This window comes from Bombyx mori, chromosome 17, assembly GCF_030269925.1.
Source record: "Bombyx mori chromosome 17, ASM3026992v2".
NCBI lineage: Eukaryota > Metazoa > Arthropoda > Insecta > Lepidoptera > Bombycidae > Bombyx > Bombyx mori.
This window is the reverse complement of record NC_085123.1, coordinates 11,882,410-11,904,513: the sequence shown is the minus strand read 5'-3', so window position 1 is coordinate 11,904,513 and position 22,104 is coordinate 11,882,410. Positions and strand designations below refer to the sequence as shown.

Genomic DNA, 22,104 nt, shown 5'->3' with positions numbered 1-22,104 from the left:
CCACCCTTCAAACCGAAACGCATTACTGCGTCACGGCAGAAATAGGCGGGGTGGTGGTACCTACCCGTGCGGACTCACTTGGGGTCCTACCACCAGTAATTACGCAAATTATAATTTTGCGGGTTTGATTTTTATTACACGATTTTATTTTATATTGTTATACTATCCATATTATTATGTAATCATTTCAAAGTAGGTCAGTTGCTGTACCCTACTAACACTATTAAAAAACTATAGGACCCTAACCCTATCTTATGGAATTATGTTTTTTCGTAATTCAGAAAACGCGGACGCTTCAGAAGAAGCCCTGCGCTTTAGTAGAAATCTTCTGATTACTAAGAATTGGTTTGAAAGATTATCGTGGACCAGCAAGAAACGTTACGTGCTGGCTTTGCTCGAAGATGTCAGAAGCGCTTGGACATTGTCTCTGCTTTTGAAATCGATATGGAACTGTAGAACGAAGGATTCTGTTATGTCGATCAGCGAGTAAGCGATCTCTTTGATTAATGCCTTGTGCAATGGTTATTTGTATGTTGGTATTAAGATGAGTTTTCTTGAAAATAATTCTTTTTTAACTGCGACGCCTTAGCCGTTGGAGCTATCAACTTAAAAACTCTGCAGTTGATACGTTTTTTGATGTTGGTAAGAGTTTTTGGAACATTCGTCGGTAATGGAGTTAAATAATGGAAAAAAAAAATGTATAGAAATCTGTCATTTTCATAATAAGGAATAAAGAAATTTAAAAAATCTGGTTAGAAAAATACGAATATGTTTTATCCCTTTTTACCGAATCTTTATTTATTTTTGTTCTTTATCTTATTAAAATAATAAAAACAACATACAATAGCTTAGGAAAGTTATTTATCCGATTGTATTAAGCCTTTGTACAACATATTTCTTCTAACTCTGTTCAAGGTTCTCTCGTACATGGTCAATTAATCAGAAAATATAATACGGTGTATTATTGTACTATTTATTTATGACAGGAAAAATGTATTGAGCTGCTATGACCAAGTTCCAATGGACCACAACAGAACAGCAATCCCGGTGTCCACGCTCGCACAAGCAATGAAGAACAATCGAGTTTGGTTTCTTTCTTTGGAAAAGGTAAGTAAAGGTAAGTAAGGTCTCTGCTTGCATCGATAATCCTCAACGGCAAGGTCGTGGACTCTAGATCACTTTATCTTGGACTATATTTGGACAGCTCAGTATATTCTCGGCTGCGTGTATGGCATCGTGGACTGAGGTATTGAGGGTAGATCGTATCAGCTCTGACTAGCATTAAACTTCCGCTTCGGGGGAGCAGCTTTTGTAAATTGTCGCCTCTTTTTTGGCAACTTGACCGAAACTCGAAACTCTGCACGTGCCTATGGCGCTAAGCGGCATCGGAATCCTCTGAAAAGGTAAATATAATTTTAAAAAAAAAGCGTAACTAGTGTGAAGCGATTTCTATACAAAGTAGCTTTTCCCCGCGACTCCGTCCGCGTGGAATAGTTACTTTGGCATAACGCTAAATTTTACCCACGACTTCACTAACGTAGAAAGTGAAAATATTTTGAAACATTCTTTATTGGTGCTCCACTTGTATCGGTATTACCGTGATGTTATATGGCCTATAGCCTTCCTCAATAAATGGGCTATTTAACACTGAAATAATTTTTCAAATCGGACTAGTAGTTCCTGAGATTAGCGCGTTCAAACAAACAAACTCTTCAGCTTTATAGTATTAGTATATATATGACGGAGTAGATACAAAAGCAATGTTTTTAAAAAGTGTGACGTCAGCACTAGTGACGTCACGGTTATTACTTTCTTGATGGTGACTCATATTTGGGTTACTAAAAGAAAACTTCACGAGAACTGCGTATATTGCACGAGAAGCGTAACAACTTTACAGAGAGATCCGTACAGTACAACGGCTCGGACACGAATGAATAAACGCTAGACAGCACGGCCGTATTTATAGGACTTCGTACACGTCAGCGTGTTTACAAGATTTTAAAGTATTGAAATTACAATAAAAGGGACCGTTTAACATCAATTTCTTATCACAGAGTAATTAGTTGATGATCAGTAGGTAAATAGTCATATTTGCGCCGACACGGCCATACTGACAGGCGGTGCGTGCTCTGCACCGGCCTCGTTGATTCTCGTAGGTTTTTCTTTGATTCTCATTGACCTGCAGGAATAAAAAGTTTCTCTGAGTAGCGCATCTGTTATACTTGCGTTACTTGTAACTATGTAGGTTTGAGACTTATTAATGCGATTTGATTGTAGGGTTCTCGGAGGGTATTGTAGGGTTCTCGGAGGGTATCGCAGGGTTCTCGGAGGGTATCGCAGGGTTCTCGGAGGGTATCGCAGGGTTCTCGGAGGGTATCGCAGGGTTCTCGGCGGTTCTCGTAGAGTTCTCGGCGGTTCTCGTAGAGTTCTCGGCGGTTCTCGTAGAGTTCTCGGCGGTTCTCGTAGAGTTCTCGGCGGTTCTCGTAGAGTTCTCGGCGGTTCTCGTAGAGTTCTCGGCGGTTCTCGTAGAGTTCTCGGCGGTTCTCGTAGAGTTCTCGGCGGTTCTCGTAGAGTTCTCGGCGGTTCTCGTAGAGTTCTCGGCGGTTCTCGTAGAGTTCTCGGCGGTTCTCGTAGAGTTCTCGGCGGTTCTCGTAGAGTTCTCGGCGGTTCTCGTAGAGTTCTCGGCGGTTCTCGTAGAGTTCTCGGCGGTTCTCGTAGAGTTCTCGGCGGTTCTCGTAGAGTTCTCGGCGGTTCTCGTAGAGTTCTCGGCGGTTCTCGTAGAGTTCTCGGCGGTTCTCGTAGAGTTCTCGGCGGTTCTCGTAGAGTTCTCGGCGGTTCTCGTAGAGTTCTCGGCGGTTCTCGTAGAGTTCTCGGCGGTTCTCGTAGAGTTCTCGGCGGTTCTCGTAGAGTTCTCGGCGGTTCTCGTAGAGTTCTCGGCGGTTCTCGTAGAGTTCTCGGCGGTTCTCGTAGAGTTCTCGGCGGTTCTCGTAGAGTTCTCGGCGGTTCTCGTAGAGTTCTCGGCGGTTCTCGTAGAGTTCTCGGCGGTTCTCGTAGAGTTCTCGGCGGTTCTCGTAGAGTTCTCGGCGGTTCTCGTAGAGTTCTCGGCGGTTCTCGTAGAGTTCTCGGCGGTTCTCGTAGAGTTCTCGGCGGTTCTCGTAGATTTATTTAAGGTGTTCGGATAAGGATGTTGTGTAGTGTGATGTTGTGGCGTACACTGGTACTTATGCAGTGGGCGTACACTGTGGTACTTATGCAGTGGGCGTACACTGTGGTACTTATGCAGTGGGCGTACACTGTGGTACTTATGCAGTGGGCGTACACTGTGGTACTTATGCAGTGGGCGTACACTGTGGTACTTATGCAGTGGGCGTACACTGTGGTACTTATGCAGTGGGCGTACACTGTGGTACTTATGCAGTGGGCGTACACTGTGGTACTTATGCAGTGGGCGTACACTGTGGTACTTATGCAGTGGGCGTACACTGTGGTACTTATGCAGTGGGCGTACACTGTGGTACTTATGCAGTGGGCGTACACTGTGGTACTTATGCAGTGGGCGTACACTGTGGTACTTATGCAGTGGGCGTACACTGTGGTACTTATGCAGTGGGCGTACACTGTGGTACTTATGCAGTGGGCGTACACTGTGGTACTTATGCAGTGGGCGTACACTGTGGTACTTATGCAGTGGGCGTACACTGTGGTACTTATGCAGTGGGCGTACACTGTGGTACTTATGCAGTGGGCGTACACTGTGGTACTTATGCAGTGGGCGTACACTGTGGTACTTATGCAGTGGGCGTACACTGTGGTACTTATGCAGTGGGCGTACACTGTGGTACTTATGCAGTGGGCGTACACTGTGGTACTTATGCAGTGGGCGTACACTGTGGTACTTATGCAGTGGGCGTACACTGTGGTACTTATGTGGTGGAATTTTAGTAATCAAAAATAAAAACTTATCTTTGAGTGTTGATTTTGTTGCTCGACCATGCTGATTTGTGAAGTAGATGTATAGGCTCATCGGCTGTTGCTGGGGGGTAGTCTTCTTCCGCCGATATGGTTAAATGGTCTCCATGTTGCTGAGCGGAGGCGGCATGTGATCCCACTTGATTTATTCTGATGTGTCATCTTCACCCTGTAGGTCGTAATTTGGTTGTGTTTGTAGTTCTTCACGTGAGGTTGATGGAATGGGCTCGGTTGGTTCTGGAGTAGGATCTGAGTAAGTGACTAGTTTCCCGCCGATACGGTCAACTGATCACCAGGTTGTGGAGCACGGCGTAGCTGATCTTGGGCGACCTTGCGGGGTTGTCCTCGACCGATATCAAATAACGGTCATTTTCCAGTATTCTATAGACTTCATGTATTTGAGGGTTGCAATGACCCTTCCAACTCTGGAGCGATAGCATGGATATTTATTCCAATATTGACGTAGTACTCCTTGAATTCGCCAAAGAACTCTCTTCCTCCATCGACTATTATTTGAACCGGTGCACCAAATAGATGCACAGCACGTTTTAGAGCCGCTAATGTATGCTGATCATCTGGAGTACCCAGCTTCCCTGCTATGTCCATATGAATAACTTGGAAGGCAGCCGTCGGTTTTTGTATCGGGTGTAATTGGGCTTGAATGGCCCTGGATCTTCCTTAGGATGATCGGCATATGACACAGTTATCCACAAATGTTTGAACAGTAGAACTCATTTTGTTGAACCAATAAGTCGGATTTTCCCAGCCGGGGTATTATGAAAAGAGTTAATAATGCTCCATTGAAAGGACTTGGGAACGACTATACTGAGCTGTTGACCGAAGGTCATTGAGCTTCTTCTTTAGGATATTGTCCTCCAAAACACAATCTTCTATTGAGTTATTATTACTGAGGCTGTCTATTATTGATCGTGGTTCATCGTCCCGTCTCTGTTTAACTTTAAGCCAGTTTATGACCCGTTACGCGTTCACGTTTGAAGTCAGTGAACGTTCGCGTTTGAAGCAAGTTTCGTAAGTGTGGCCTGGTTTCTTACAGTAGGTACAGGTAGGTACAGTTGTTGTTTTCGAATCCACATTGTTCTTAGCTTCAGGTTTAGTTTCAGAAGGCTTGAATCTACAGTCGTTAGTGTTGTGGTTCGTCTTTTTACAAATACGGCAGCTTGATGTAGATGGTGTATGGTCCGAAAAGCGAGGACGTTTATTATATGTAGTGGAACTGGAGCTTGGATGACTACGTTTCTTCCGTGTGGATGTTGCTATTGAGATGAGCTCAGGAACAGTTGTTGCCCTGGTATTCAGTAGTTCAATACGCAAACGCTCGTCATTTATGCATCCAATCACTGCCTCTACGGCGTGTTCGTCTCCCAGCTTGTCCTTGGTGATTCTTCGCCACAAGATCCAAGCGCGTGACAGGAACTCCGCAATGTCTTTTGTCGAGTCGTACTCATGTTCTCTAAATCGAGCTATGTCTCGAGAATAGCGGTTTTCTGGCTCGAATGTCGTGATAAGATTGTTGCGCAGCTCAGCCCACGAAGCTGCAGTGACCATCCAATTGTCAACCCACATTTCCGCTCTTCCTTTTAGGAGGCTGCCAACTTTCATACGTATGTCAAAGTCGTTTAGTCGATAAGTCTCGATGGCTTTGTCGATATGTTGACACCACTCACGTACTCCCACATTAGTATCGGGATCAAATGTTGGTAGGTAAATATCATTAATACGTATCTTAGTTTCTGCTGGTGTATTTAAGCGTTCCGACATTTGCTGCATCACATGCATCATCTGCATGATGAATTGTGGCGGTACGCTGCTCATCGGTGCGTTAAGCAATGCTGATTGTGGCTGTTCCTGTTCCTGTTCCAAGTGACTCCCAGTATTGCCTGTAGTATTTAATCCATGGTGTGGTTCTGTTTGTAATGTAGCTTCAGGTTGTTGCTGAGCGGAGGCGGCATGTGATCCCACTTCTGATGACGGAGTAGATACAAAAGCAATGTTTTTAAAAAGTGTGACGTCAGCACTAGTGACGTCACGGTTATTACTTTCTTGATGGTGACTCATATTTGGGTTACTAAAAGAAAACTTCACGAGAACTGCGTATATTGCACGAGAAGCGTAACAACTTTACAGAGAGATCCGTACAGTACAACGGCTCGGACACGAATGAATAAACGCTAGACAGCACGGCCGTATTTATAGGACTTCGTACACGTCAGCGTGTTTACAAGTATTAAACACGTGAGCGTGTTTACAAGATTTTAAAGTATTGAAATTACAATAAAAGGGACCGTTTAACATCAATTTCTTATCACAGAGTAATTAGTTGATGATCAGTAGGTAAATAGTCATATTTGCGCCGACATATATTATATTGCAATTGTGTGTGAGAGAGAGAGAACATACTTTATTGCACACCAAAACACAATTAACATTAGAAAACAATCACCAAGCAAATACTTTTGTACAATAGGCGGTCTTATCGCTAAAACGATTTCTTCCAGAAAACCTTTTAACTATCAGAAATTCTGGACAGATAAACATACAGCATATTGCGGTGTACTATTAAAAATACATTATTAAAGAAAATACATACATACAATAAATAGATATATATACCGTTAAATATAATATGAAATCACTATATAATTTATATCCCAATATACTTACATATACATAATAAATCAAGATTATGACGTTTTAGAAAATAAATTTTAATATTTTATATGTGTTATTGTCTTCGTGTTTCACGTGTGACGTCATACTTTTGAGTTTGACCACGAGTATATAGTGTGTTAGTAAATGAAAAATACAAGACAGGAGGGATACACTGCTAGTTCGTCTCTCATTCAATTTAACTTCAATTCATGGGCTTTTAATTTACATATGGGGACCACCATCCTGCCTATTTATAGAGCAATAACGTTCTGGGGGGGGTCAACCGTTATACAATACAATGAGACTTTAACCTCACGTCTTAAGGTGGATTTGTGATGTCTTTATTACCCGCCCATCTGTGCAATAAAGCTACGTATTTGCTTAGAAAAATTATATTTAATAAACTGGAGTAGCGGGCAAAGTTATCGTTCCGTAGAAAATGGAGCATTCGAATTTAATAATAATAAGTGGGACCAATCACGCACGGTCACCCGACCCCAAATTGCGATTCCCTGTATTATGGGTACTAGAGATTGATATACATACTTATAAACTTATAAAAAAGGTATTGATTTTATTTATTGCTTAGATGGGTGGACGAGTTCACAGCCCACTTGGTTGTCAAGTGGTTACTGGAACCCATAAGCATCTACAATGTAAATTCGCCACCCACCTTGAGATATAACTTCTAAGGTCTCAGTATAGTTACAACGGCTGCTCCACCCTTCAAACCGAAACGCATTACTGCTTCATGGCAGAAACAGGCGGGATGGTGGTACCTACCCGCGCGGACTCACAAGAGGTCCTACCACCACCATATATAGGTAATAAGTGCCCAGACAAAGAGCAAACTAACCTGGTCATCACACGAATGTTGGCCCGATGTGGGAATCAAATTTACTACCCCCGGTGTAACTGCTAGGGGCCTTAAATTCTTTTTTTTTTTTTTTTTTTTTTTTTTTTATGATTGAAGCATTACTGGTGGCCCGGAGGCCTTTCCAGTTTCACCAGGACAGGTGGGCGAGCAAAGGCTCAGCCAGGAGGGGTGGGATTTGCTAACAGCTACCCGAGCGCCTCCGAAGGAGACCTAACAACTCAAGAGTAGCTGCTTCGCGAATGAATCTACTACCGGATCGGAATCGCGACCCGCTGAGAAGATCCGGCGAGAAACTCAGCGAGCTGATTCATGGGTTAGGTTGCACGGCGAACTCTTTGTCGAGTTCGACGAGTACGGTTACCGAGGTCCCTAAGCCTGCTCCTAGTGTTAGAGCTGAAGGCGTCTAATGCAAAGGTTATTGGATCTGATGGATCCGTAAGGACATGTCTAGGGCGTCGACGGTGACTGGCTCCTGCATGATCAGGATTCGGGGAGTAGTCAGCGGCGGCTACGATAAGGCGATTATCATGACGCATAGCCTTATCGAAGTACCGTTCCGACGCTGACTTCATGTATTTCTGTATAGATTCGAGGCCCAGGTCGTCGTGTAGATCAACGTTCCTCACGAACCACGGAGCTCCGACGGCTAACCTGCAAAAGCGGGATTGTAGAGATTGAAGGGTGTCTATGTGTGTGCGGGCCGCGTGAGCGAACACCACACTCGCGTAAGTCATGACGGGCCTTATGCAAGTTTTGTAAAGTGTCACCTTGTTCCGAAGGGACATTTTACTCCGCTTACAGATCATGGGGTAGAGTCTACCGAGAATAAACGCGGCACGGTCACGGACTGATTTTATATGCGGGCGGAATGTCATCGATGCATCCAGGGTAACGCCCAGGTACTTGACCTTCCTGGCCCAGGGTATGGATTGACTAAAGAGAGTAATCGGGGGTGTGAGATTCCTCCTCCTAATACGGGAGGAAATCCGTGTGGAGCTTCCCCTCTGAAATAGCACCGCAGTACTTTTCGCTGGGTTGATGTCTATGCGCCATTTTCGGAACCACTGTCCTAGGGCTAGGGCTGCGCTCTGAAGCTTCTTCGCGATTAGGGACTTGTTTCTACTGGAATAGTAAACAGTCGTGTCGTCGGCGAATAAAGCTAAATGGGTCGGCGGCGACCGGGGAATATCGTTAACGAATAAACTAAATAGGAGGGGTGAGAGGACAGAGCCTTGCGGGACTCCAGCTGTGAGAGGTCGTGGGGAGGAGCGGGTTCCCTCGACTCGATATCGAAAAGAGCGGTTCGACAAGAAGTCCCGTATGATGAGCACGAGACTATCCGGCACGCCCATGTTGAATAGTTTGAAAATCAAACCGTTGTGCCAGACTTTGTCGAACGCTTTTGCGACGTCGAAGAAGAGAGCTCCCGTGTATAACGGTTTTGGTCGATTAAGCCCCACAAGAATGTGCTCCGTGAGGCGGTGCACCTGTTGAACGCATGAGTGATTTGTACGGAATCCGAATTGTTCATCGATGAGAATGCCCTTGGATGAGACGAAGTCTCTGAGGCGTTTGTAGAGCAGACGCTCATACAGTTTGCCTAGAGACATGAGGAGGCTGATCGGGCGGTAGCTCGTCGGATGATTTTTTGGTTTACCGGGTTTATGTATGCCGATAACGTCCGCTTCTTTCCACACCGCGGGAAAGATACAGTTCGCCATAGCGGCATTGAAAATAGATGCCAACATCACGATGAGTTGGACGGGTAGAAGTTTAATAACGCGGTTGGATATACCGTCGGAACCGGGAGCCTTGCGAGGACGTAGGTCTTTGATCAAGTCTTTAACTTCCATCGGGGTGACGGGTGGTAACGCATCCGAGGGTGGCAAGGAGGCTCTGCGTTCTACCTCACTGTCTACTAATTCTACATGAACAGGGTCCACGGATTGAGTGCTGGGCGTACACTGGGTTTGCAATGTATCGGCCAGCAGCTCTGCTTTTTCATCATCATCGAACGCCGCGAGTCGGCCTGAGGGGCCTACGAGGGGGGGCATAGTTACTACCGTATCCGATTTGAGAGTACGAGCTAAGCGGTAGTAAGACCTTTGGGAGGGCGCGAGTCCTTCTAAGAAATCAGACCATCTGGCATCTCGGACTTCGGCGATGCGAGACTTTACGTCGCGTTGTAGGGCACGCATTCGAATACGATTTTCCGCGGTAGGATACCTGTCGTAGGCGCGTATTGAGGCGTTCTTAGCTCTTAGGAGCTCCCTAATATCGTCGGACAATTTGAAGCGGTGAAGGAAGTCCTCCGCTAAAACTTGTTTCGATGACCTATCTAATGTCGAGGTGATGTGTGACGTTAAGATGTCTATGGCTTCAGCGGTATCCTGAGGAGACGGGGTAGAGTCCGGGCTAAACGGGAGCGATGGTGGATCAGATTCAGCCAGGCTGACGCCCAGCGTGTGCCAATCCACCACAGTCCTCGTGACGGGAACGGAATCGGGAGCGCGACCGAGCTTCATAACGACGGGACGGTGGTCTGAATCTAACTCTGAAACGACTTCGATCGAGTGTAAGCGCAGAGTTACGTTTTTTAATAACGCTATGTCGAGTATATCCGGTCGATGTGCGATATTTAGCGGGTAGTGAGTCGGGGTTAGCGGAGCGACGATATCGAAGGCGAGATCATCGACTAGCGCGTCAAGCCGCCTGCCATTCGGGGTTGTGGTGTGTGAGTTCCACCTGATGTGTTTACAATTTAGGTCACCCGCCAGAATGACAGAGCTCCCCATGCTGAGCAGCGCCTCGATATCACTGCTTAGAACGATCTTATCCGGTGGAAGATAAACGGACGCGATAACGATCGGCGCGTGTCCCGTCAGTGAGATTCGGCACACTGATGCTTCGATATTAGCGAGCGCGGGAGGATCGAGCGGGACGCAATGCAGGGCTCTTCTATAGTAAATGACGGTACCACCACCACGAGCAGAGAGCCTGTCGTTCCTGACCATGTTATAGTTCGCGATTTTAGGGTCACGGCGCGCGGGCTTAAGTAGGGTCTCCTGCACTAAAAAGATATCAATTTGGTGGTCACGCAAAAAGTCAGAAACCTGATTACGTTGATTTGCGAGACCGTAAGCGTTAAAAAATCCTATCGTTACGGATAGGGGCTTTACTCTACTTATATACGCCATTGATTACCGGCGGAGTGAGGGGAGGACGTACGTATTTAATGACGCGTATACGTCGGCGTATTCTTGCACAACGGCGATAAAGTGTTGTGCAGTGGAGGCAGCGCGAATGGCGTCGCCCAAAGCGTTAACGCGCTCAAAGTTGATCGACTGAAAGAAGTCGATCGCTAAAGCGAGATTTTCGGACGCGGTCGGAGGGCAAGTCGCGGGAGAGGGACGAGTCGCGGGGGCGGGACGAGTCGCGTGGGTGGGACGAGTCGCGGGGGCGGGACGAATCGCGGAGGAGGGAATTGTAGCCGTGTTCATATACGGCAGCGGTTTCGCCCAGGCCGAGACACTGGGCACCGGCGCCGGAACGAACGCTGGCTTAGCCTGCGACACAGAGGGTGCCGAGGCTTTGATGTCTGGGCCGGAAGCTCGGAGGCGGTTTTGGCGGGCGACGCGGCGATTTATTTTCGGGGCTCGGGGGCATCCGCGGTAATTTGCGGGGTGACCCTGTGTTTGACACAGGACGCAGCTAGGCGGTTCCGTCGCGGTTTTTTGGTCGCGAGCGCAGAGGGCCGTGGCGTGATCGCCCAAACACTTAACACATCGGGGGCGCGCGTGACAGGCCTTAAATTCTGCACCACCGAGTCAGTCGATATTAACAAAATTATTGACTAGTCTATTAGTATCTAAATAGTATCTAAGTAGTAAATCTGTGTTCAGGAGGCGCAGGCAATCGTTTTAATGGAACTACTGATTGCATCTGGCGGGCCAATCATGTGGACAGTATTACGAAGAGCTCAAACCTTGTACGATATTTATCAGCATCAGAAGTTAAAAGATTTGGAGGAATGTGTTCTTATTAAAAGTCCTAATGTGGAAAAGGTATTTTTATGGTTCGTGTATTTTATAGCAATCATAAAAGGCAATCATTGTTCTGTCCTTTGTCCAATGGAAAAGTATATCAAAACTCGCACGGCATATATTATTGAAAATTGCCCTCCTGGCTGAGAACTTGCTCGCCCACCTGTCCTGGTGAAACTGGAAAGGCCTCCGTGCCACCAGTAATCTTTAAATTATAAAAAAAATAATTGCAAATTGCTGTTTAGTAATGCGAATAGAAAGTCAATTATTTTTTTAAATTGACCCAATTTGCTTTAGTCGTTTCCGTGTTTATGTTTTTTTTTTCTTTTACAGAATTATCTTGCTGTTTATATGTTTTACTAACACTGCTTTTAAGTATAGTAATAATATGTTAATGTTTTGCAAATTCAGTAATCGAGAGGTGATTATTTTGAAATAACAGTATCCCATGAGCACGAAAACTTTGAGAGATCGTGATTAAGTACAAAACTGAAAATATTAAAGGAGTTTTCTTTTTTAAATCACTTAACTTATTTGTTTTAGGACAAAAAAGAGCAGTCACCGGCGTCGCGTGTGGCGGGAACACCAGCGCCGGATAAAAGCCAAAATGTGAACACAAATCCGATTGAAAAAGAAGTAATAATGATTTCCAGTGTCGTTTGCCGTATATCTTTAGTCGAAATTCTCATTTTTATGGCTGTAACTGTAACTGCTAACTTTCTCATTCGATTTAGCTAGAAGAGAACTTGGCAGCGTGGAATGCTACACTGAAATCAATGCGAGAAAACTTGAAATTAGAAGAATTGGAGATAAGTTTGAAAGACGGTACCGCGAGGAAAATTTGGAAAGTGAACAGATCTAAACCGGAAACGATTGAAACGGTTGACTTTGTAGGTTTACTTTTAAATGCAACGAAGTAGCACAAGAAGTATTTTTAATTTTATTTTAAACTAGCCGACCCGGCAGACTTCGTTGTGCCTCAATCGATAAATAAAAGACCTAAACTTTTGTATAAAATAAACTTAAAACAAACAAAAGGAATCCGTCCGACGGGGGACACATTAAAGGAACAACAAAATTGTTTGTTTTTATATAATTCCGAGCATTTTTTTTATTTTTCACCTTTTAAACTTTCTCTGGTCTTCCACGAATAATTCAAGACCAAAATTAGCCAAATCGGTCGGTAGCCGTTCTCGAGTTTTAGCGAGACTAACGAACAATAATTCATTTTTATGTAAATGTAGATCTATTATATTTTTTAGCAACTTAATTCATGCTTGTTGCAAATATATAGGCTGAGATTTAAATGTTATCGTGTTGGAAATAAACTTTTCTTCTATTTTTATTGCTTAGGTGTCTGGATGAGGCCACGGCCCACCTGGTGTTAAGTGGTTACCGGTGCCTATATGGTAACGCATAAATCATCATCATCCCGCCTTAAAATTTCAAGTTTGTTATAATAACGTAATTCTGGGATCTTTGGGACCTATTTACATTGCACGTAATGTGCATTTACCAGCTACCTTCCCTAATGATTTCAAAAAGCATTAACTTTCTAAAAGATTTGTTACATATATTTAAGCTTGCCTGTTTAATATAGTCTTTACCGATTGGTCGAAATTTGGCCACAATCAAATCAGATTTAAATTCATCTTATGAACTACATTCTGAAAAGAGGTATCAAACAAAAAACAATACAATTCGCTTGACAAATGGGAAACGTTTGTGAACTATATGTATATGTATGTTGGCATTGCTGAAGTCCATGGGCGACGGTAACCACTCACCATCAGGTGGGCCGTATGATCGTCTGCCTACGAGGGCAATAAAAAAAAAGTATATAAATATATATTGTTTATGTCAGGTAAGAAAGTAGGTGATTTTCATTTTGGGTTCGGAAATGGCTCATATACAGACTGCGTAAATTTCCTGGTTTCAAGGTACAATTGTTACCATCAGCTATAGCGAAGAGGATCTTTTGTTATCTACCTCGGAATCAACTGAATGACTACGCACGTGTCAACAAGTATTGGGCGTATCTCGTTGACGAACTGCGCGCTGAACTTGCTGCCAGAGTTAAGATTGATATGGATCTTGCGAAAATGCGTGTACGTTCATAGGCTTGCTTATATGCTAACTTCTGTATATGAACTTAACTGATTCAATACAACACAACACAGAGTAAACACAAAACAACACAACACTGAGTAAGCACAACACAACACAATACTGAGTAAACACACAAATTGAACACGGAATGAATGTCGTGTTAGGCTTACGGTACGTACAATTAGTATTTAAAACTATTAACGAATGTATGAAATGATTAATGTGCTTTTTAAAGTCATAAAAAAGTTAGTAAAGTAAAGAAAACCCACTTCAAGAGTGAAATTCGTCGATTTTAATTAGCAACAGGAATGTGAATACGGTTTAAATTTAAAAAGAATATGGTGATTATAAAAAAAATACATAGCCTAAACTATATAGAATCTTTTTTGAATACGACTAAAAGTACAAAGTGTTCTTTTTGAAAGCACATCTTCACACCCGTAGACTAAAATTATTATCTTTAAGATCCTTTCACCTAGACCTAGACGTCGCAAAGGATTAATGTAAGTCGCTTCCGAAATTAATGCATAATAATGGGTCTCTAAGCGTTCTATACCTATGTGTATTTCAGATCTTCAACGTAGCTAGTCTTTGGGATGTGTTTCTTTTAATATTGTTGCGCGCTGGGGTTCGGGATAAATAAAATTCCACCAAAGTACAACTAAAAAACTGTATTCAACACTTAGAACACTTAAAACACACAACAAACAGTTTAAAACTCTCAATTAGCTTTTTCCGCTTCGTTTCAGGTGATCTGTTCGCTGTTTCGCTTCGAGTAGTTCCGATTGCTGACTGACTGCGTGTTATTTTTTTTTTTTTTTTTTTTCCTACCTAAGCTGATAGCCTTGAGAGGCTATGTCAGCGTAACCCTAACTTTAGTAGGTGAGCTCACGGGGCTCAAACCTGACGATGTTGCTAACACGAACCCTAGCAAGAGTCGTGCTTCACAGAATCTACCACCGGATCGGAAACGCGACCCACTGAGAAGATCCGGCGAGAAACTCAGTGGGCTGTGTCTGAGAGTTAGTTTACTCGTCGAGCCCTTCGTCGCAAGCGACGGGTTCGACGAGAACGGTGACCGGTGCTTGAAGTACCTAAAAGCACCGTTAGTGGATCGGGAGGATCCGAAATGACGTGTTGACTGCGTGCCATCTCTACAATGCTTTTATAGCCGATACCTCATCCCTAGAATTATCGAGAATATTCCACACATTTCTAGTAGTAGTTTCCGCTATCTGACAATAGATGGCGTTGTACTTCTCGAGCGTTCTAGGTGCTTGGATATTCGTTCGACTATTCGGCGATAAATGGCGTTACTCTTACCGGCGTAACAATATGTTACCAGGATTTAATGTTACGTCACGACACAAGCTTGGAGGTCTTGGAGGTTGTTAAGGAGCCGGCTGCGCGCAGTTCCTTGGGTGCAACTAGTTTAGCTCAGTCGGCTAAGTTCAAGCTACTTCAGTCACAGCCAAGTGTGAAGGCCAGTGAGAAATCTGCAGGAGTTTATTCTTTGCGACATTTCTTGAGTAAGAAATTGAAACCGGCTGCGGTGAGTATGTGTTTTTTAATTGTTTAACTCTCAAATTTGTTTATTTCTAGCGCTGGAGAAACTTCGCGATTATAGTGTTTTCTGTTACTTATAAAAGCGTGTATAGTAGAAGCATGCATATTATAGCATATTAATGCTCTGTCTAAACCGTTGGTAACGGGGTATGGGGTCATGGCACTGTCGCAAGGAAACGATTTATACTCGATTTGAAGGATTTCATTAACGAATCCTTATTCGAATGCCATTGAGGTTTAATCAAACGATGGGTTTTCACGTTCCGACGTGCTTGGGATTTGGTTTGAGCGCTTAAAAGCGGGTATACTGTATACATGGAATAGATAGAAAAGATCTACGACTACAATATATATTTTAGTTAAAGTAGTAAAGAAGCAAATTTAGTTTTGAGCCCAAATAAAATTACTTTCAAAATATTCTCTTGATTGATAATATTATATAGCAAAGAGGCTACCTTGTGACGCATCCGTAAGCATTTAACGGAAACAAACATAAACCAGTGACAGTGACACGATGACATTAAATTTACAGCCTCCGAATATCAAATGTTTTTTTTTTTTATTGCCGTATAGGCAGACGAGCATACGGCCCACCTGATGGTGAGTGGTTACCGTCACTCATGGACGTCAGCAATGCCAGGGGCAGAGCCAAGTCGCTGCCTACCGTTTAATACTCTCCACAAGCCTCGTTTGAAGAAGGACATGTCATAGCGCTCGGGAAACACCGTAGAGGGGAGCTCATTCCATAGCCGGATGGTACGTGGCAAAAAAGATCTCTGGAAACGCACTGTGGATGAACGTAGTGGCTCCAGGTAGTATGGATGAACTCTACTCCGGTGGCGGGCGGTGCAATGGTAAAAGCGAGATGTCGGTATCATCTCGAACAGTTCCTCAGAGCACTCCCCATGGAACATACGGTACAGAATACAGAGGGAATCGAAGTCCCTCCGCAGACCCAGAGGTTCCAAAAATATCTATTCCAAAAGTATCTTGAACAAAGATACTGAATGAACTAACGAGTCACGAATCACTAGACTGATGAGGAAATAAAGTATTATCAATTAGAATAGAATAACGCTTACTATGAAAGACGAAGAATACATATTTAAAACAGAAATAAATAAAGCGATATTTAATAATAATAAATATAGAAATTAATATAAATAAATAAACGAATATAGCGCAAAGCTTAATAAAGAAATTAATGCTAAATTTTAAAACCTAACGAAAGTGGTACATTAATTTTATGCTAATTCTAAATTTAAATTATGTTATTGTTAATGCACAAAAAGTGTTTTATTTTTAAGAAAGTTATTATTTTCTGTAGCTTCTCTTGACAACGTATAGGCAAATAAATTGAATATCTAAGAAGTAAAAACGTAACAAAACAACTCTTTTTCGTTTTTATAATATTGGTATCTAATTATCTTATCTTATCTTATACCTTTAAACGAGCAATTCTTGTATATTAATATATATATATATAATCTGAATCTCGGAAACGGCTCCAACGATTTTCATAAAATTTAGTATACAGGGGATTTCGGAGGCGATACATCAATCTAGCTACGATTTATTTTCAGAAAATGTTGTTTTATTCGTGTTTTCAATAATCAACTCTTCCCGACATCTATTGGCGAATAATAAGACTATTTTTCTTAATTGATGGCATCTAACCAAGATGGCGTTATCAAAAAAAAACCTAGTCAGGTCATCATCTAGTTTCTTTTATTAACTTACACATTTGAAACATACAAAATATGGAAAACGCACTGAAACATTTAACTGTCTAAAATTCGTATTTTTTGTCATACAATAAAATACTTTGTGCACAGATTCGACAAACTCCCATTCGGAATATGGCGGAGCTAACGGAAAGATTGAATCGTCGGGGTGCTGCCGATGAAAACATTTGGAAGTGGTGCAAAACTATAACGCGTGATTCGAGAGATAAATTCAAAACTGGAGAGAAAGTATTACGTTATTAATAAAATTTCTTTATTGCACTAAAAAAAATTATGGCTCATACTTTATTATTATTTTAGCAATCGTAATTCGGTGCTTAGAGATTTTCAATTGTGAGCAAATTAAGTAGGGAGTTGTTTCATTTTGCACTTTACACATATTAGAAGTTTATTGAAAAATGTCAGCAATTCATAATTAAAAAATTGGAACATAGAATAGTGGGCTCGTAGTCGCAATAGGAGTATCTGATCATATTTCTTGTACAACAACAGTTGAATACCGCGGCTGCATTTAACTCTTTTAGTGTTGTACTTATATTCAAAGAATTTGCAGAAATTGCAAATTCAAATTTTGAAAGATAAAAATTCCTTATAATAAGGTTAACGTGAAAAAAAATAAAAAATCATTGCTATGTGTATTGGTCGGTCTGATGCTGGTGTGCGCGTCACTCCGTAGGTGCCGGCGGAAGATCAGCGCCGCAGTACCGATTGTCTCGATACTGTTAGGCATTGCTGAGCCGGTAACCATTTCCAAGCCTCGTTATTTTTGTTATCTTTTTTATTTATTTTTTGTACTTAATTTGTGTTTGGAATAAATGTTTATTATTATTATTGTTTATTATTACTATGTTCACAGCCAAAAAAAAAAAATGTTTATTTATAAATGTTATTAGCTTATTAAAAACTATTTACACATGCGCGCGCTGAGAAACGTCCCTACAGGTCGATACCACTTACATTTATTCAAACATTGCGGTAGTCGGTATTCCGACATTCCGCACTTATTACTACGCATTAATAGAGAGTCGATCTATCGACGCTTCGCGCCCGAAGGGTTAAATATTGATAACCAGAGTCATTTCCGAACATAGTTACTACCCTATTTGGAAACCCTTATTTCAAGAAAAATTAAAGTCAACATTATTCTATAACATTACGGAATGGAATTGGCATTAATTTGTCGTCGTCCTCATCAGTTCCACATATCTTTCATACAATACACATTCATAACAAGTTTTCCGCCATCCCTAAATCGAGATCTGCACTTGTTTCACAGGAAACAACTAAGAAGGCATCTAATGCTACTAAAGAAGGCATATTGGAATTAGTCAATGCACATTTTCCTTGTCCAATGATGAAAAAGAAACTTGAGGTACCATTGAAGACTCCCTTGTGTAAAGATCCCTCTCTGACGTAAGTACATAATAATATGTTATTGTTTTTTTTTTTTTCGAAAACTATATCTATACTAATATTATAAAGAGCAAAGATTTGTTTGTTTGTTTGTATTGAATAGGCTCCGAAAGTACTGAACCGATTTGAAAAAATCTTTATCTGTTTGGAAGCTACACTATTCCCGAGTGACATAGGCTATAATCTTTTTTGAAAAAAATTAGGGATCCTTACTAAAACTCCAATAATGTAACTCAAGGTGAAAAAAAATTACTTAAAATATTCTTTACATCGCGAGCCCTGCTAAAACTATTGATGATAGAATAAAATAATGTACTACGACTTTGTAGAACACATTATTATTTACAAAAAGTGTCGCGACAGCATATATTTAACTATTATAGTTATGCCGCAATAAGTGTTCTTTTATTGAAAAAAATAAAACAACGTCAAATGTCGTTGAAATTTTTGTTAAAGACCCGAGCGGAGCCGGAGCGGGCCGCTTGTGTTTTCATAAATCCAGGATGCATTTACATACATTCAATTTGACCAATATTGATTGGAAATTTACAACCTTTTAAGCTAACCGCTACTAATATTTCAAGTTCAAAATTGTAAAAGTTTGATTTTTGTTCGATGTTCTTCATTTTCTTTTTACATAATTTTACCTTTTAACCTTAAGAATGAAGATATAATTTTTACTATTGTATTAATTACTACTATATTAAATAGAGATTACTGTCTAGAGTATTAGGTATTATTATTATTACTATTTTGAAAGTGAGTGTTAGAAAGTTACAATTTTATGTTGAGAAAAATTAAAATTCATGCTTAATGCAGAACATTTACACGTTGACTGCCATATAGGTTACCGGTGCCCTACGCGGCGCACTGAAGTAATTTAAAGTAATTTGAGAAATCGACAAAATTACTACAGTGTGCCACGTAGGGCACCGGTGACCTACATGGCAGTCTAAGGGTTAAGGGGAAGATTTATTGTGGCCAGATACGTTCATAATCGTACTTTCGTATCATTACTCTGATATCAGTTGTGAAGTGACATTGCCATTCTCACTTATAATGCAGCAGTAAAATCGTTTTTATGCTTAACTAGCTTCTGCCCGCGAATTCGTCCGCGTGGAATAGTTCACAAATAATGCTTTATTTTAGAACAAATTTGGTTAGCTAAAAACGTTATAGTGAGTCAACCTTAACATATAGACATGCTGTCGCGGACTGTTTTTTAGATCTTTTAAAGGGGAACAATTCTGTCATACATTATTTTAGCGAAACTTAAACCGTTTCTGCAGCGCACGCAGCGGAAGCTCTCAAAAGGGAAAAAACCCGATTTTGAAACATTCTTTATTGGTGCTCCGCTTGTATTGGTCTTAACGTGATGTTATATAGCCTCCTCAATAAATGGACTATCTAACACTGAAAGAATTTTTCAAATCAGGCCAGTAGTTCCTGAGATTAGCACGTTGAAACAAACAAATTCTTCAGCTTTATAATATTAGTATAGATAATGCCCCGTTATGTAATAGCTTTAAATCGTACTATTACGTCAATAAAAAATAAAAAGATGGTTTATTTTTCCAGTACAACATCAAAAAATCGAAGAAATTTATCACAAACCGCGCTGGCGCGAAATATGCCCAGGGAAGAAATCCACAAACGCTATAGTCTATGGGCGCGCGATTTTAGCAGTCTGTATTCGGTTGTCAAATTACCCTCACATCAGTTTCCTATTTGAATTGAACTTGATATGGAATTAGATATTGTTTTCCTTTTGTCAAAATGTTTATTCTAATTTATTTTATTTTAATTCCAGTTTTTTTTGTCTAGTACCTATTTACCGAAAAGCTATTCTGATAAAGAGATGAATAAATATATTAGTTCCTTAATAATATAGTTGCTTCGATTCTCATAATGCTTTTACAGTAAAATTATTAATAAAACTCTGTTCATGGATACAATATAAATATGTGAGTCACGAGTCTTGTAAGAAAACGACAATAGGAAGATCTACCACCTTCTTCCATTTCAGAATTTTTCATTTCGTTTATTCATTGCTATGTGTGTAGATGTAGATGAGCTAACGATCTGCCTGATGGTAACAGTCACTTATGAGTGTTAGCGAGATAGCAGCAGCATTGAGCAGATCGCAGAGTACTTAAACGTTTAATGAAGCTGTGTACTTACTCTAAGAATACAGTGGACTGTATCTTTTTTTTTCATGTTTCACCTTTGAACCTCTTTCTGTTAATGGCACATTTTAATTATAAATTTTTTTTGTCACTTCTTTTCCAGCTTCCCCTAAATAGTTTGAAATCGTTCTACGTAGACGATGCGGCTTAATTTACGAAGTGGCGACGGACTTTGTAGCAGCCACATAATTCTAAGTATTTTTTATTTTTATTTTTATTGCTTAGATGGGTGGACGAGCTCACAGCCCACCTGGTGTTAAGTGGTTACTGGAGCCCATAGACATCCACAACGTAAATGCGCCACCCACCTTGAGATACAAGTTCTAAGGTCCCAAGTATAGTAAGTATTTATTTATTAATTGACATCAAGGGGCTGTAAGACTCTAAGCTATATAGTCGTGCGTCTCGCACGGATCTGTCGTGGGTACACTAAAGTACTAAATATGTACCATTAAATATTTTGGCTATGTCAGGGAAGAAAATATTTAATTCTGAACAATAAATACCCTTTGCCATCTAAGATATAGGAGCACAGATTTTAAGAGGGGTTTCTTTCTCCTCTTCACATTACCTACAGATTACAGGAGAAATAATATTTTTTTAGATTCTTTGATGCGTTATGTAGCTATTTATTATATTATTTCAATTTCAATAATATATTTACGCGACTGGATAATCAAATAATAAATTCCAGTAGTGTGGTTGGCAGTCTTGCAATTATATAAATTTCGAATTAATTATTCTCTAAACAAGAAAATAATAGAACTATCCTTAACTTTAGAGAATTTAAGTTACAGTAGATTGGGGGAAATAGAGACCAGAATTAGAATAGGGACAAATCAGGGATGTTACAATACTTTTGTTGAGTTGTTAGATTTAATTTTCTTGAACTGAAAATGAGTTTTATTTTGTCTTTAAGAATATTAAATAGTTTAATTTAGTCATCAAAGCTTTGTAACTCATTATAGGTATTGAAAAGTTAATTAGCTACCTAAAGTTAAGTACTTACTTAACAACTAAATAGTGTCAGCCCTATCGAAAAACTCTAATGTCCCCATACGTAACCTGATTCACCCCGAAGCCAAGGTGAATCGGGTCAAGCTAGTTTTTTGTCAGTTTTTGTATATATTTTGTAATAAACCAAATAATAACGCATCGTATATAAAAATTTAAGCCTCTGGAACCATTTTAATCTCAATTTTATTGGTATTACCCTAACAATTGCTGAAAATTTGTGTTGGATTTCGAAAGGGTCCCGATTTCCTCCAATCTACGATACGAACTAATCGTCAAAAATATCGAATTTCACAAGCAGTACTTTTTAAAGTTTTTCTTACAGTAACGGTCTGCTTAATCAAAATGTATATAAAATGTATGTTTTTTTTTACATATTTTAATGAAATCTTTGGGAAAAGCCGTTTATTCGTATTGTTGCATGGCTATTGTAATCAGAAAAACTATTAAGATTGTAAAAGAAAACAGAGTAACTGAAAAACAAGCTTACTAATGAAAGCTTTTAAAAAGTA

General features: G+C 40.9%; 1 protein-coding gene across 3 annotated transcripts in view; it reads left to right on the top strand.

Annotated features, from left to right (window-relative positions):
• The window catches only part of LOC105842472 (uncharacterized), a 22,669-nt gene extending 565 nt beyond the window's left edge, over window positions 1-22,104 (top strand). The window contains exons 2-12 of one of the 3 annotated variants that reach the window (XM_062673439.1): window positions 282-486; window positions 987-1,107; window positions 11,419-11,580; window positions 12,103-12,195; window positions 12,294-12,449; window positions 13,500-13,667; window positions 15,014-15,220; window positions 17,070-17,207; window positions 18,256-18,392; window positions 19,971-20,077; window positions 20,682-22,104. In XM_062673439.1, coding sequence (XP_062529423.1) covers window positions 282-486; window positions 987-1,107; window positions 11,419-11,580; window positions 12,103-12,195; window positions 12,294-12,449; window positions 13,500-13,667; window positions 15,014-15,220; window positions 17,070-17,207; window positions 18,256-18,392; window positions 19,971-20,077; window positions 20,682-20,695 — 1,508 coding nt within the window. In that variant the 3' untranslated portion in view covers window positions 20,696-22,104. Of the gene's footprint in view, window positions 1-281; window positions 487-986; window positions 1,108-11,418; window positions 11,581-12,102; window positions 12,196-12,293; window positions 12,450-13,499; window positions 13,668-15,013; window positions 15,221-17,069; window positions 17,208-18,255; window positions 18,393-19,970; window positions 20,279-20,681 lie in introns of those variants that run through there. The other 2 variants (XM_021352159.3, XM_021352161.3) reach the window with 2 other exon arrangements.